Source organism: Colletotrichum spaethianum, assembly GCF_022836535.1.
Source record: "Colletotrichum spaethianum MAFF 239500 DNA, contig16, whole genome shotgun sequence".
Classification (NCBI taxonomy): domain Eukaryota; kingdom Fungi; phylum Ascomycota; class Sordariomycetes; order Glomerellales; family Glomerellaceae; genus Colletotrichum; species Colletotrichum spaethianum.
The window spans coordinates 963773-979322 of NW_026054786.1; the positions used below are offsets into that span (position 1 = coordinate 963773).

Sequence of the window (15550 nt, forward strand, 5' to 3'; positions counted from 1 at the left end):
CCTACTCAGCCATCTTTGCCTAACTATCGAGTACTACTCATTGTCAAGTGTGGTTTAGATTATGGACTAGCTCAGATCGAAGTGAAGTCGCTTAGTTGTCCCAGGTTCTTCCAAGACCTGAGGTCTAGCTACTTTAACCTACGTGGAACTCTGAGAATGTGGCTCAGCGTTTGGAGATACTCTCATTGCGACTTTTATATGGTAACTCCAATGACCTATTTTGCATAATGTTCTCTGTTATCTAGAAGGCAAATTGGTTCAATCGGGTGCTGTTAGTCCACCCCTGCTCGGCAGCTATAGACAGCGGTCGTCGGCTGAGATTGCCCGCTGTGTCTAGATACGTAAGAATTCACCTACGTTCACAACGGGCAGTTTCAGTAGGATTTACAACCAGGTAAACGAGCCTGTGAATTGCATCAAGGAAGCGGTAACATCCCCTCCTCATTCCATGCTGTCATGCGTTCAGCTAAAGAAAGAGCAAGTGGTTTACTACGGAAGATACATTTATCGCTATAGTAGATACTAGTTATTAACTAAATCTCTCCTCGACTAGCTTGAGCTGCATTGCCATCATCCCTCGGATGACTAGTCATGGTGGCCGTTGAACGAAGGTGACTTTCCTGCCGGATCCCGGCTGTTTTGGAGGCTTAGTCGTTATCAGCGCCCACTGTATCTGGACCCCAAAACTGCAAATCCTCAGGTGGATGCAGCACCGAGATAAGGAGCGCCCGTACGTTACTAATAGGTAATCTCATAAATATCGGAACGACCGCATCACCCCTCGGAACCATTCCGTTCCATCAACATCCACATCGCCCCCCAATTCCGAGCACCTCTACTTGTTCCGCGGCGCTGCATTCTATCCCAGAGACCGCGATCCTGCTGGAAGCGCAACATGGCCCCGGACCCTGACGTGACGGAGGCCGTGACGCCGCAGTCGACGGCGGCAGGCTCCGCATCGGTCCAGAAGCGCGCCGCCCCTGCGTCTGCATCTGGCGTTGGCCAGCGGTCCAAACGAGCCAAGTACACCCCTGTAGCCTGGTATGGCATCTGGTTGTTGGTCCCTCATATGTTGAGACCACAGCTAATTCAACTAATGATAGCAACGCGTGCAAGAAGCGGAAACTCAAATGCATCAAGGAAGACCATCGCGAGGCTTGCCAGCGATGTCTTTCCAATGGAGTCGAATGCGTCGTCATTCCCGGCCCGCAACATACGCCACTTAGAGAACGCGAGGTTACACACGAGAGGGATGAATCTATCAATCCGTACTATGTTGCAATGACGCCACAGAGAGTTACCCAATACTAACCGCACCAACAGTTCTCCATACAAAAATCTGAGCGACGAGGTCGCCATTCTCCGGGAGCAGGTCGCCACGTTGTCGTCGTCACTTCGGGAGCTCACCAACAAGATCACGCACATCAACACCCGGTCACCAGCGGCTCTTGGTGGCCCACAGCATCCGAGTCCTCTGTACACGAGCGAGTCAACCGGACGGCCCAGCGAACCGAGAGAACCTCAGTTTGTCGGACCCACGAGATCCGCTTACAGCCTTCGCATAGCGGAGTCGTCCCTATCGCGGGTGCACATCCAGACGCGCGACGCCTCGCCCACGAGTAGGTCTGCGTCTCCCGTGGCCTCGGCGAGAGCACCTTCCGCGGTTTCCGACCACCACACGTCATCAGCGCAAGAGGACCTCGATCCTCTCCTGATATTGGACTTTGACGAGGTTCTCCGGCTGATTGATGTGTATCAAGAGGAAATCGAGTCAGTCTATCCTTTTACTAACATGAGAGACATTTCGGCCAACCTAGAGCATATCCTCAACTACGCCAGACGTCCACAAGACCCACCAGCCGACTCACGAGCCCCGAAGGATCGACCCAAGATCGAACTTAAGGATGTTCAAATCGTCAAAGTTGCAATCGCCACGTCCATAGTAATGGAGGCTCAAGGGCAGAATGCGATCAGCACGAAACTTATTGATGCAGTGGAGCCCATTGTGTGCCGTGTTTCTGGAGAGGCTTTTATAGACTTGAAAGAGCTGCAAATCATGACCATGCTGGTAAGCTCGAAAAACTGTTTCCTGGAAGTGTGACACGGCTGGTTCCGAAATTGGTGACTGACCAGTCGCAGAGCATCTACTGGTTCCATTGCGGCGAGGAACTGCTAGCTTGGAGATCCATTGGCATCTCGGGGCGAGAAGTATTAGAAATTGGGCTGCATCGGCGAGCCATCCTCATGGAGAACTTCAAAGACCCCAAGCAGAGGGACCAGGCTTTGCGGTGCTTCTGGTGTGTCTATGTTCTAGACCGCCGCTGGAGTTTCGGGACAAGCTTGTCATTTGGGCTCATTGACAGGGATATCGACCCTGAATTACCTGAGCCGGTGAGTCCCCACCGTTCTCTGCATTGACTCCACCCAGGGTGATATATTGACAGGTCTGTGTTAGGGAGACGACTATCCCTATCTTAGGTGCATGGTCGCCTATGGAAGGCTCTGTTCCAAAGTCTGGGATGCACTTCCGCCATTTGAATCGCCGTCACAGTTCATTCCCAGGGACACAGTGGCATTCCTGGACTTCATGACGCTGAATTGGCTCAACTCCATACCAGAAGATTTGCAACTTCGACACCCAAGGCTGGGTCTTGCACCTAGAGTCCAGCCACGTAGCATGCATCGGCTACGGACCCTTCTTTACCTACGTAGCAACCAAATGCGGATGCTCATCCACAGACATCACGTCCTTAGCACTGCCAGCATCAAGGCAGATATGCAGAGCGCTAAGCTTGTTACTGACATTGCGCTAGATACGATCCAGGTCCTTGTTCACTTGAACGACACGAGCGACATCTACGCGCGGCAGCAGAATGCGTTCAACTACTTCCTCATGAGCGCACTGGCCGTGATTCTCCTGGCTGTGTGTCATGCACCAGGCATCTTCACAGACCTTTGCAAAGAAAACTTCCTGAAGGCTGTTCAGCTCATCAAAGGATTTTCACGCCATGGCCACGCAAGTCGGAGACTATGGAAGACCATCAGGGGCTTTCTTCCCAGTATCAAGTCGTTGGGTTTACGGAGCGATGCAGACAAGGGAGAAGCTCCTCAAGCGACGGAGAACGGAGACGAGAACCTTGCTCAGATACAGGTGAATGAAGGAGATCAGGCGTCTAGTCACAACGAGCGGGATGGGAGGCGAGTGGAACACCAATGGGACGCCTACGATACGAGTCCCCAGACGAATGGTTCTATACCGGATATGTTTAATATGGGAAACGACTTGTTGAACCTATTCGACGCATTCGGACATGCAAATGCAGGCCACCCGGCGCCATCTGATTTTCCAGTAGGGTTCTTTGGGGGCAGCGAGCAAGGAGTGTCACTTGGGGACCCAGAGGAGATTTCAAGGCGGTTCCAGGGGCTGATATGATGAGTGAAGGGCTCTCTCGTTTCTTTACTGCTGAGGTAGAAGCCTGATACGTTCCTAAAACAATATGAACAGTGTTCAGACATGAAAATCCACAGGAACGGAGATGCCGGTCACGACGTTGCTGTCAACTGACGGCACCTCAAACTTCTTCTTGCCAAAAGACAGGTAGTAGAAAACCCCAAACAATAGCCACCCAGCCATCACGACAATGGAATAGTTCATATTCTGTGGCGTGACGGGCATTGCCGAGGGGAAGGTGCTGAATATGATGACCACGATCATCCAGATCAGGCTGATGACGTTCAAGACAGGACCCAGCACTGGACCCAGCTTGAAGGGTGCATAATCGGAGGGACTCAAGTTCTTTCTGCCATACGCCATCATGTAGACAATGGGAATGATGTAGCTAGAGTACATGCCGATGATGGCCATCGACAGAATGGCGTTGAAGGCCGTCGTGTTGCCGAGGTAGATGAAACCCAGTAGCATCTGCAGAACGGTCACCAGAACGACGGAGGGAACTGGGATCTGTTGGCGTTTGTTGACCTTGCTGAGATAGCGATCGTAAGGCGTGGCTTTGTCGCGGGCGAACGCCCACAAGGTCCGCGAAGTGGAGGTGATTCCTGCCACAGTGGCAGCAACAGCGGTGAGGATGATCAAGATGGACAAGAAAGTCGCGCCAACATGGGACTTTGTCGCGTCCATGAAGATTTGCATGAACGGGAATCCGGTCGGAGTTGACAGGAGTGCTTCGAGGGGACCTGTGCAGAAAAGAAGCAAGGTACCGTAAATAAGTCCCATGAGGCCATTGACGACAACGCTGCCGACCATGGCGAGAGGAACGTTCCGACTTGCGTTTGGCAACTCTTCAGCTAAGTGACATGCAGCATCGTAGCTACAAAGGTCGTCAGGAGGATTCATGCTTTGAGAAAGGGACTTTCTTACCCAAGAAAGGGATATACTGCGCTAATGAGCCCCACTAGCCATGACACGCCGTCGCTTTCCCAGCCGCTCGAGTTGACAAATTCCGTAAATACGAACGAGGCAGTATTCTTAGGTGCCATGACGCCAAGCACAATGAGGATTGCCAGGAAACCGAAGACGTGGAGAAAACCTATTGATATCGGTCAATGAAACCAGGTTTGGAAGAAGCCAACATGGCATGGCTTACCGGAAATCAAGTTTGCGGTTGGCAGTAGCCTGTGACCCCAAATGTTCATGGCCATGCTGTACACTAGGATCGCCCAGTAGAACAGCATGCCTTGCCACCGTGCCGATACATAGGAGTCATCGTTGAGTATGATGAGAGCTTGAGCCTGGAGACCGGCTGCAAAGGCGGCCGACGAGGTCAAGACTACCTGACCGCCGACGGCAACCCAACCAGTTGTGAATGCGGCCGCGGACCGAGTCGATGGTGGGCATAAAGCCGCAACCCAGTGGTATTGACCTGGACATTTGATTGTAAGCTTCTGTCTGCCTCGGAGTCTTCGAAAGCTTTCTTAAGTTGAACACGAGCCCAAGACACCTTACCTCCAGCAGTTGGATATATGGAAGCAATCTCTCCAAGTGATGAGGCAATGCACACCGTGCAAATGGTGGAAATAATGCTTTGGCATGATGTTAGTTTTGCACCTATCAAGTCCTAAAGTGAGGTTGTCGACTTACAGGTTATAGAAGAGGCAAGGTGCGCCGCCGTTGACAAGAGCTTGTGTGACAACAGTTGACAGAGCCTCCCAAGTTGCCATGAGGCAGAGACACAACGCTCCCAAGGCAGGCAACGAGAATTGTCTCTTCAACTCCTGCGCGTGCCCTAGTTGAGCTAGTCGATAGTCATCGCCATTAGCAATGTCTGTTTGTGAGCCGATTTTGGTCAGAGTTGCAGTGTCTTTCTTCATTTCGTTTTCCATTATCAATGGTGTTGACTTGCCGTCGTACGATCTTACTGCGATGGCCCCTGTGTATCGGGCGCCCTCGCGTTATGTACGCCATAAGTATTATGTTTAGCACCAAGATACACTTGATCTTATCATTCAAGTTGTCAGAAGCTCCCAAATCGGAGTGCTACGATTCCTCCGAGATGGAGACGATATTCGGCTGCGACGGTACCACAGCTGGAATCCGCCTTCTTATCTTCAACAATGGATCCAATCACCAACGTCATCATAATCAGTGGCCAATCGAGTGAGCCTTTGAGTAGCTTTCGGGCTTGATTTCTTTAACAAATGAGCCCCCATAGCCTCTTATCCAGGCCGGGGTAAAAGATAAGAGCGATGGAAACGAGGTCCTTGACTCGGGTGGTTCCGTCTTTCCGAGGGTTTCCGCACGCAGCGCTCGGAACCATTTCCGACCTACACAGCCAACCATGCGTTCTCGACTCATTTAATGGGGCCAAAGCTCGCGGAACATCTGCCCATTGTCTCAGATAGGCGCCAATAGGTTGAACGCTTCAGAGTCACAGTCCTCCGCTTTCCGGAACCTTCACAAACACAAACATCTTGCTCAGTCTCGAGACCTGCCTTGACAACAATCGTCTGTCACCACTGTCGGCTCCTGGATCACCCAACATGGCATCAGTTCCGCACCCTTTGTCTGCTCTATCTCTCGCAGAAACTAACAAAGCCCGCGATATTGTCCTCTCTGCCCACCACGGATCCGTCCTCGATTTCAGGCAGATTTATGTCTTGGAACCGCCAAAGGCCGAGGTGTTGAAATTCTTGGACCTTGAGCACTCTCAGAAACTTACAGCTTCGTCACCGAGACCAGCAAGATGCGCACAGGTTTTCTACGATGTCATTGGCGGTACAAGCAAAGCACAGTACACTGAATCCATAGTCGACCTTGACCTTGGCAGGATTATTGAACAGAAAGTCATTGGTTCTGAGCACCAGGCAAGCTTAACAGTGTACGTCCAACCCCTGCTACCCCGCATTTTGCGCACCGAGGAGGAGTGTTGACATGCATATGCGCCTAGCTTTGAATTCGAAACCCTTGCTCAAGCAGTAGAGCGTTCGGCACTCTTCAAGGAGAAGGTCGCGGAGCTCAAGTTACCAGAGGGTTTTGAGGTCGTCATCGAGCCATGGCCCTACGGCGCTCCCGATCCAGCGGATGGGGACCGCCGCTTCTTCCAGGCCCTCATTTTTGCACGGGACACGCGGAGCAATAACCCGGATTCCAACTTCTACGCCTACCCCCTGCCCCTGATCCCTGTCATGGATGCGCATACCAAGGAAGTCGTGCGTATCGACGAGCTTGCTACTGGCGGCAAGGGCGACGCCTTCAAGGGCAAGACGCACAAGCCTACTGTTGTTGATCACTGCAAGAACAGCGAGTACGTGCCCGAACTGCTGCCGAACGGTACGCGCAAGGATCTTAAGCCCTTGACTGTGGTCCAACCTGAAGGTCCCAGTTTCTCGGTGTTGGATGGCAACCTCATCCAGTGGCAGAAGTGGCGTATGCGCGTAACTTTCAACCCTCGTGAGGGTGCTGTTGTTCATGATATTCGATACGATGGGCGTCCAGTAGTTTACCGTTTAAGCATGAGCGATATGGTAAGTCTCAACTGTCACTACATAATGTGAGGTCGCTGGGGGAGCAAAATCTGACGAAACTGTCCCAGACTGTGCCTTACGCAGATCCTCGGCCGCCTTTTCACCGTAAGCAAGCATTCGACTTTGGCGACGGTGGTCTCGGTAACGCCGTCAACAATCTGACTCTGGGGTGCGATTGTCTTGGCGTGATCAAGGTATGTCCTACATTGAGGTTCTCTCACTCGTCCTCGATACTAACGTTGAAGCTAGTACTTCGATGGTGTCCTTACCGATGCCAAGGGAAATGCCGTTGAAACCAAGAACGTCATCTGCCTCCACGAGCAGGACAACGGCATCAACTGGAAGCACACAAATTGGCGCACTGGCCGCGCTGTCGTGACACGTCGCCGCGAGCTCGTTATCCAGTTCATCATCACGCTCGCCAACTACGAGTACATTTTCAATTTCAAGTTTGATCAGGCGGCCGGCATCGTCGTCGAGGCACGCGCCACGGGTATTGTATCAGTTGTCAACATTGACCCGGGCAAGACTGCTCATTGGGGCAACGTTGTAAGCCCAGGTGCTCTGGCACAGAACCATCAGCATGTTTTCTGTGTACGCATCGACCCCTCAATCGACGGAAACGAGAATACCGTCGTGCAGGAGGAAAGCCTACCTCTGAAGATCGACCAGCGGACAAACCCTAATGGTAATCTTTACGAAGTCAGACAGACGCCAGTCACCACGTCGGGTGGTTTCGACGCAGCGCCTATGAACAACCGTGTCTTCAAGGTCCAGAATCTGAAGAAGTCAAACCCTATCAGTGGAAAGCCTGTCGGATACAAGATCACACCTCCCGCAACGCAGCTTCTCCTCGCCGACCCCAACAGCATCCAGTCCAAGCGTGCGCTTTTCGCTCGCCACCACCTCTGGGTCACAAAATACAAGGACCATGAGCTCTACGCCGGCGGTCGATACACCCTGCAAAGCAAGGTCGAGGTCGGAGGTGTCAAGGATGCTGCCGACAGGAACGACGATGTCCTCAACCAGGATGTTGTGGTCTGGAGTGTCTTCGGACTGACACACAACCCTCGTACCGAAGATTGGCCAGTGATGTAAGTGGCGATATTTCTGACTATTATTACGTTTTACTCATAGCTTGTAGGCCCGTCGAAATGCTGCAATTGCACATTACACCTTCTGATTTCTTCACCGGCAACCCAGCGCTAGACGTACCCTCAAACAAGGACATTGGCTCACAACTGACCTCAGGCAACGGTAGTTGCTGTGCCGAGGAACAACTTCCCATTCGAAGCAATTTATAAAGCAAGACTCCCAGAGGGGTATAGAACGGCATGGGCCCGTGTCATATATGGATAAAGATGTCTTCAGGAAAGAAAGAGATCTCCGGCCAATACCATTGGTATGTAGTCAAGCATAAGAGTTAACTAGTATGAATACTGAGCAGGGAGATTGATTTATTTAGATAGCCAAAGAGGGCGGAAATACGGATTGACCCGTATTACTTGGGCGTTGGCCTAAATGAGTGATTAAACAGGTAACATTGGGCATTTGTGATGACACATTCTCGAGCTCTGTTCAAAAAATTATTATTGCTTCGTATAGAGAGAACCGAAGCTTGGTTCTAGGGCTGGAGTCGCGCACCCGCCACCTCCTTACAAAAAAAAACTGGAAGATGGATCGTAGCGAGGACTAAATAGACCCTTCGTCAGATGATACTCTCTGCTTATGGTAATCGCATCCCCGTTGTACTTTTCAGATAGCACAAAATATGGGACCCACTAAGCCATACGTCACCCTTTGCGGACCGGACCAGCCTGGTCTCCCTTCGGAATTGTAAGCCACAACGTCAATGCAAAAAGCAGATAACTAGAGTTGAATTGATTGCTGAGGTGACCCTAATTAGTGGCGATTAGCGGCTAGCCATGAACTGATAAAGCACTTACGTTGCGACTGTCTTGTTGCAAAATCCGCAAACAGACAATCGTTCCTTCCGAAAGATATGATGCGACCAAGCTTTCTGCAAGCGGTTCCGTTCTTTAGAATGAAGAACCTTCGTTGCCTCATCCCGATTGAGCTATAGTCACTGCATGCGATAAAGAAATGGTTGTGACATGAGAGCTAGAATCACCGGGGACCCCGCTAGCGCTCTAGACCGCCTAAGAATATTTCAAGTGGAATGCTGAATAGAAACGACTTTTACATCGGCGCAATTCTAGCTTGTGTTCTCGTGAGAGCTTTTGCGCACTTTCTCCACTGTTAAAGTTATCTTCTGGAGTTTCGTTTCGTTAACCTTTCGCATCCAATCTGATGTCGAATTTACTGCCTCGAGAACCAAGCACGCTTCCATAACACAACAGGCTGAACACTCAACGGACGTCTGAGGGAGAGAGTCTAGAAAAACGCAATCATGCGAGCAGGTCATCTTCTACTGCTTCTCCTCCCTCTGTTCCCTGGCGTCCTGGCACAAGAAATCGAAGAATATCCTTATTGTGCTGTAAGAAGAATCTCTTTGAATCCATTGCAAGGTTTGTATTGACCTTCATAGTTGCTTTGTATGCAGGCAATTCTCCCTCAGACACCATGCACTCCAACGAACCAAAACTGCCTTTGCCAAGATCCTTCGTTCCCCAGACTGATAGAACCATGCGTCAGGGCAAACTGCACAATCAAGGAAATTTTAGGTTAGTATCAGTTGTTGTTTACTATGTCGAAAATGAACTTTACCTGATAACGATAAAATTATCAGTCACACAGAACGTTACATCGCAATTTTGCGATTTTCCTGAAGTCGATGAGTTTGCCAAAACCAAGGGTGTCCGATTCGTCCTGTTCATCATACTGCCTACCGTCTCTATCATTATCCGCATGATGGTCAAAATCGCAAGGTGGTCGGCGTGGGGGGCTGATGACTCGACTATCTTGCCAGCTTATGTAAGTGTTTACCTTTCTCGACATCGTTCACGAAGATGGGATTTGCAAACTAACCTCGCGTTCAAGATCCTTCTTATTGTATTTATTCCAGTAAATATTTTCTGTAAGTACATATTTGTGACGCAACGAAAAAAACGCAATAATACCACCAATAGACTGACCGATCAATCTTTAATAGCCGAAAATAATGGGGCGGGAAGGAATATTTGGACACTTTCTTTCGACCAGGTTGACAACTTTTTCTTGGTATTGTCCTTCACCTCATTCCATTCACAACGCTCGATGATGGTATCTAATGACTGAAATATAACAGAGCTTCTATATTAACCAAGCCCTTTATTATGTCACTTTGGCACTTATCAAGGCATCAATCTTGTTCATGTTTCTGCGAGTATTCCCTAGTGAAAGAGTTCGGCTGGCGCTATGGGTTACGCAGGCCGTCAACTTGATGATGTGCCTCGCATTCCTCTTCGTTGGTTTGTTCCAATGTCAGCCTCTGAATCTAGCCTGGCATTTCTGGTCTCGGGATCACCCGGGCATTGCGTCGACCAGCCCAGTGTAGCACTTAGCCACGGGGCTCTCAACGTCGCACTGGATGTCTGGATGCTTATCTTACCTGCTATGCAAATAGGGAGACTGAATATGAAACTGCGCCAGAAGCTCGGTGTCATGTCAATGTTCTGCTTGGGGTTCTTGTAGGTTCCCAGCTTCCGTCTCTGTGTTTTAATCCCGTCCCTTGAGCGTATTGTCTGACCTGCCCTCCAAGCCTTACCTTCGTGAGTGCATTTCGAGTCCACGAAATGGTGGGATATAACTATAAAACAACAAATCCTACTGGTAAGTCTACTCCATCGACTGCCAATTCTCTGTGATTAAAAAATACTGATTTACCAGTCGTATCTCTTGCGACTGCCCTTTGGTCGGACATCGAGATCTATGTAGGAGTCTTCACCGCTTGCATTCCGAGCATGCGTCAATTCTTTGAAAGAGTCATTGTGAGGCTTTCAGTTGGCTTGAGAAGAATGCAAGCCAAACCACCCGGGTCACAATCACAGAATGTAAAATGCCCTATGATCACGAACACTAGCACTCAAGCAGATATACAGGAGAGTCTTGAGTCAAGAGATTAGGATAACTCAGGGAAATCCCTTGAAGCTGAGGTTAGTCTATAAACCGAGATAGTATCTACCAGACAAATTCGCTCTTCTAGTCGTCGAGTTGCATAAGTCTGATTACGACATGTCAAGTTGCATGTATCTATTAAGATCAAATGAGTGGCAGTGTTTTCTGATCATGATAGTAAGTTGAAGCAAAACTTACGAGTGGTACTAGATGGAACTAATTAGAGAGTGAGTCGGCAGGTTGATATCATGAAACAATCACACCAGGCCCTTTCGAGGCAATATTAACAGCAGTACTCGCAATTGTGCCAAACCAGCCTCAAGAGATGCACAAATTCTCTTCAAAGACATTTAAAGCTTGAAAATGACATTGATGATATCCGGGCAGAATATTGTGAAATGTGTCAATAATCCTGTTGTTTGGTAATAAAGGACAAAGCCGGCCTTGAAGGGCCAAGGCGATTCGAGATAATGCTTATGCACGATATTCCACCACCCTCTGTTGTTCGACTCAAACCAAATGAACCCAGTCTCTTTGACGAACCCACACGCACGCCTCGTAGATCACAGTCTAGTAGAAGAAACCACTTATCACGAAGCTATCTCCTTGTGGGAGGTTGAACGAAGGGATAAGAAAAATTTGTCGGCATCACTTCATCGGCTTGGTGGGTTGATGTGAAAATCCAGACTTGATTTGGGGGATTATACCGTTAGAGTTTGCGCAGGTATACGCGTACGGATAGAAAACAACACGCTGATGATTCGGCTCAACCCTCGGTTTTATCTCAAGAGCCTCTGTTTTCAAGTAGATATAGCACACTTTTTGCTTTGCAAAACGGTGTGTTGGAGGAACAACTGTTGGTCAACTGTTTGTGCCGTCAACATTTTGCCCTTGCGCATGTGGACTGCGCAAAGAATCAACTCCATCAGATATGGGCATTGGGCTTCCTAGAGTGTGCCAATCCCCAGTATCCATGGCCCGACTTTTTCAAAATGAGGCGAAAACCTTATCCATGGTGAGAAGGTGGCTCAGAACAATAGGGACACAGTCCCAAAATACTCGACAACTTCAAGCCTCATCATCCGTTTCTGACCGGATGTGCTGTGCTCTTCTACACTATTTTACGGATGAATCCTTTCTGGTCCCTGTGTCATACTAAACCAAATGATGCAATGATCTACATGCAGATTCTTCAGTCTCAGGATCTTGTTCCACCCTTGTTAGTGAGAGCAGAGATCTTACATTTCACATCAGATCTCGAAACTGATTTATGGTACCCTGAAAACACGTGTGTCGTCTCAACTTGCTGCCGAGTAAGTTCAGCCAACTTTGTCGAACCCCATTGACCACAGTGTGTAAATCATTCCTTCATGCCACGTCGGCCATCCAAATGACTACAGCGGCTAGGGTTTTAGTGTCGTTAATGGGACAGGGTTCTGAGACCAATTGAGATATTTCGGCAGGCTAAAGAAACCAACGATTTGGCGAAGATGGTAGAACAGAACCTTAACAGCTCAGAAACCCCTCAAACTATAACTGCTCGACGGCAAAATGATACCGTAGTCCATTCGCCGTGCAGACATGAACCCAGCCTTCATTCAAGGTTCCTTCATCTCGACAGCCAATGGCGAGCAGGCTTATCGTTTGACCTTTTCCATAAGGGGATACAAAGTTTGCACAGTGTTGCATTAAGGGCTAACGTCAACAGCCGATGCTTCGAACGTCTGATGAGTGCGTACGCCTTCCCATATTACCGGTACACCGAACGAGTCAGCCGTGAGACCCCGTCTGGGTCTGCGATCCTGTTCGTTTCACGGGCGACAACGATCGGTAAATTTGCAGGAAATATAAGCTTTCCCGCGAAGTGCAACGTAAACTTTAATGTGGAATTAATCTGACTCCGATTTGCACAGCGTCCATGCTCGTCTTAAGTACTAATCTATGGAATCCTTCTAGCGTCTGAGCAGGGCTGCACCATCGCAACTTCCATCCCGTCTCGCGCCCACCGCTCGCTTGTGAGTCTTCCACGATGCCTCCCAGAAGATACGAACCACCGGAACCGTCGAAATACCTAGCCTTGCTCCTCTGCTTCTCTGCCGAGAGATGGCGGGTGAGACAGGAACCATCTCGGTCTCTCAGGTCCAGGCGATGGTGATGGTCGCTTTTGCCGCGACCGCATACTACAATACCATCGAAACGTTCTTTTCTATCTTCACCACATTCAAACGCCGACGAGGAAGATACTTCTGGAGCATGGTTGTTTCTAATACGGGTATCAACATCAATGTTATCGCATTTGTCCTCCGATACTTTGGCTACTACCATGAAGCTGTCTTCACTTCCAGTATCATCATACCTATAGCTTGGTATTCCATGGTCACCGGTCAAGCTATAGTCCTGTGGTCTCGACTTCACCTCGTTGTTCACAGCCAGCGAAAAATCCGTCTAATCCTCTCCATGATTATTTTCAACGCAGTCACGATGCATATCCCGGAGACGGTAATCTTCTTTCTCGCCAACACGAATCCGAAACAATGGCTTTTGCCTTTCAAGATATACGAAAAGGTCGAGCTGGTTGTTTTCACAATTCAAGAAACTACTATCGCCACTTTTTTCCTCTACGAAGGCTACAAAAGCCTCAAACCTCTGAGTGCGATAAAACCGAAAGCTGTTACGAACATGGTCCGTCACTTAGCAGCTCTATTCGCTGTGGTATTCATTCTCGACGCAGGCCTTATAATACTCGAATATAACGATAAATTCGAGATTCAGACCATGTGCAAGCCGTTTGTGTATAGCGTCAAGCTCAAAGTGGAGTTCGTAGTTCTGAACAAGCTGCTGGCGTTTACTCGGATGAGTACCTGCAACTGCCGAGGCCCTGAGACCATACCATCAGTTACTCTGCCCGACAGCAATAACCGAACGACTATTGGAAGAAATAGAACTAACGGAGTGACGCTAGCGCTTCCGGACGTCGAGCAGACCGGCGGGTCTCTATCGCCAATTTGGCAGACAATCCAGAACGATCACATATTCGATGGACGGACTTCTCCCATGAGCACGCGAAGTAGACGTCGAGGGAAGGATAACGGGCTTGGAGTCGCTACATCAGAGGCGATATCGCCAATCTCGACACATGTGAAAACCATTGAAGACAATGGTTGATTCCGTAGGAAGCAATCAGGAAATGGCCCAACACGGAATCCTTTCCTCGCGTAGCGCAGATCCTCATTCTAGGCCCTGAAGATATGTCATCACCTTCATGTCGCTTCCCCCGGGCCCTACATAACATGGCCTCAAAGCTAGGCCTTGGCTGGGTGGATGATTGAGAGATCAGGGGGTTGCGGTGGCAGGCAGACCTTTCTGGCGAAACCAATAAAAGGTCCTATTGAACTGCTTGGCACATACGGGTGGAAGCAAAAACGCGGCCAAAAGCTATTCATGGAGAACTCATTGAGCTGCCAAAACAGGGTCGTGGCACCGCCGTGATAGCACCAGTTCAATCGTTACCTTACATGTATACGGAAAAGGGCATTACGGCAATGTTCCTTGGCTGCAAGATAAAACTGGTAACAGGAATGATGTCGCAAAAACAAAGGAAAGGGAAAGACGCTTTAGGGGACTCTATGAGGGGAAAATTAATCTCTAGTGACTTTCTCTCAAGCTTTGGCGCTATAGATGACCAGTATTATGTTGTCAGCTGCAGACTTGCGCGAAGATAAGATAACCTGCCTAAAACGGCTGGCTGAGGAAGCGGTAAGAAAGTGCCTGATCAGGAAGGAGTTATAAAACGCCGTCTAGGCTGACTCGGAACGACACTTACTCCGTGGCCCATAGGGGCAGAAAGTTCCTAAACAGGTCTTAAGGTTTGTCAGCCACACGAACTCTGTTTGAGTGACTAGCGAGTCCAAGGCGGGGTAGGACAAAGATTCGACAAGAATTCACCTGACTTTTCTTCCCATACTTATGTCCACCGACAAATTGGAACTCGCGATTCCTATTTTGCACTCAAGATTCCAACTGGCCATTGTTAGTATCGCATGTTAGAAATGGGCATTTTGGGGGTTTGGCAGAGAACGGCCGTCAAAGTCCTTGCCTTGTTCTTTTCAGGGAAGCTACACAGCAAATCCGGACTATTAAGTTCTAGGCTGCGTAAGTGATGAAAGCCGGCATGATGGGAGACATGGATGGCATGTGACGAGCAGCTGTGCTCTGAGATACAAGTTGGTAGAAAAACAACAGAAATTCAGGAGCAGTCGCGAATTACTTCCTCCTGAGTTAACTTCCATGATTTACGAACTTTTCGGAGCTGCCCTTGTCCTCGAGCTTGTCATGGTTGTAGGATCGCACGCTCTCAAGGAATATGATTTGCCGATTTGTAAAAACGTGATTAGTTGCCGCGGATAAGATTAGCGGTTATTGGTCGGCGGCCCGCGAGGGTTCCATCACAACAAATAGATTCTACTATTTACGAGATTACTAAAAACATCAGCGCCGCAAATTTATCGTCAGC

The 15550-nt window shown here is 49.3% G+C and overlaps 3 protein-coding genes across 3 annotated transcripts; 2 read left to right on the forward strand and 1 right to left on the reverse strand.

The window, feature by feature from the left end:
* Positions 1 to 895: 895 nt before the first annotated feature.
* ColSpa_06768 (putative transcriptional regulatory protein) lies at positions 896 to 3433 on the forward strand (the record flags this gene model as incomplete). Its single annotated transcript, XM_049272980.1, has 5 exons — positions 896 to 1041; positions 1104 to 1268; positions 1324 to 2068; positions 2140 to 2391; positions 2456 to 3433. The coding sequence occupies 5 exons, from the start codon at positions 896 to 898 to the stop codon at positions 3431 to 3433; spliced, it is 2286 nt and encodes a 761-aa protein (XP_049128937.1).
* A 75-nt stretch (positions 3434 to 3508) lies between these two features.
* Positions 3509 to 4264, reverse strand: ColSpa_06769 (choline transport protein; the record flags this gene model as incomplete). Its single annotated transcript, XM_049272981.1, has 1 exon — positions 3509 to 4264. The coding sequence occupies one exon, from the start codon at positions 4262 to 4264 to the stop codon at positions 3509 to 3511; it is 756 nt and encodes a 251-aa protein (XP_049128938.1).
* Positions 4265 to 5997: 1733 nt separating this feature from the next.
* Positions 5998 to 8285, forward strand: ColSpa_06770 (copper amine oxidase 1; the record flags this gene model as incomplete). The annotated part of the gene is made up of 5 exons (XM_049272982.1): positions 5998 to 6335; positions 6405 to 6981; positions 7050 to 7175; positions 7231 to 8075; positions 8126 to 8285. 5 exons carry the CDS (start codon positions 5998 to 6000, stop codon positions 8283 to 8285), a joined length of 2046 nt encoding a protein of 681 aa, XP_049128939.1.
* Between the last annotated feature and the right edge of the window lie 7265 nt (positions 8286 to 15550).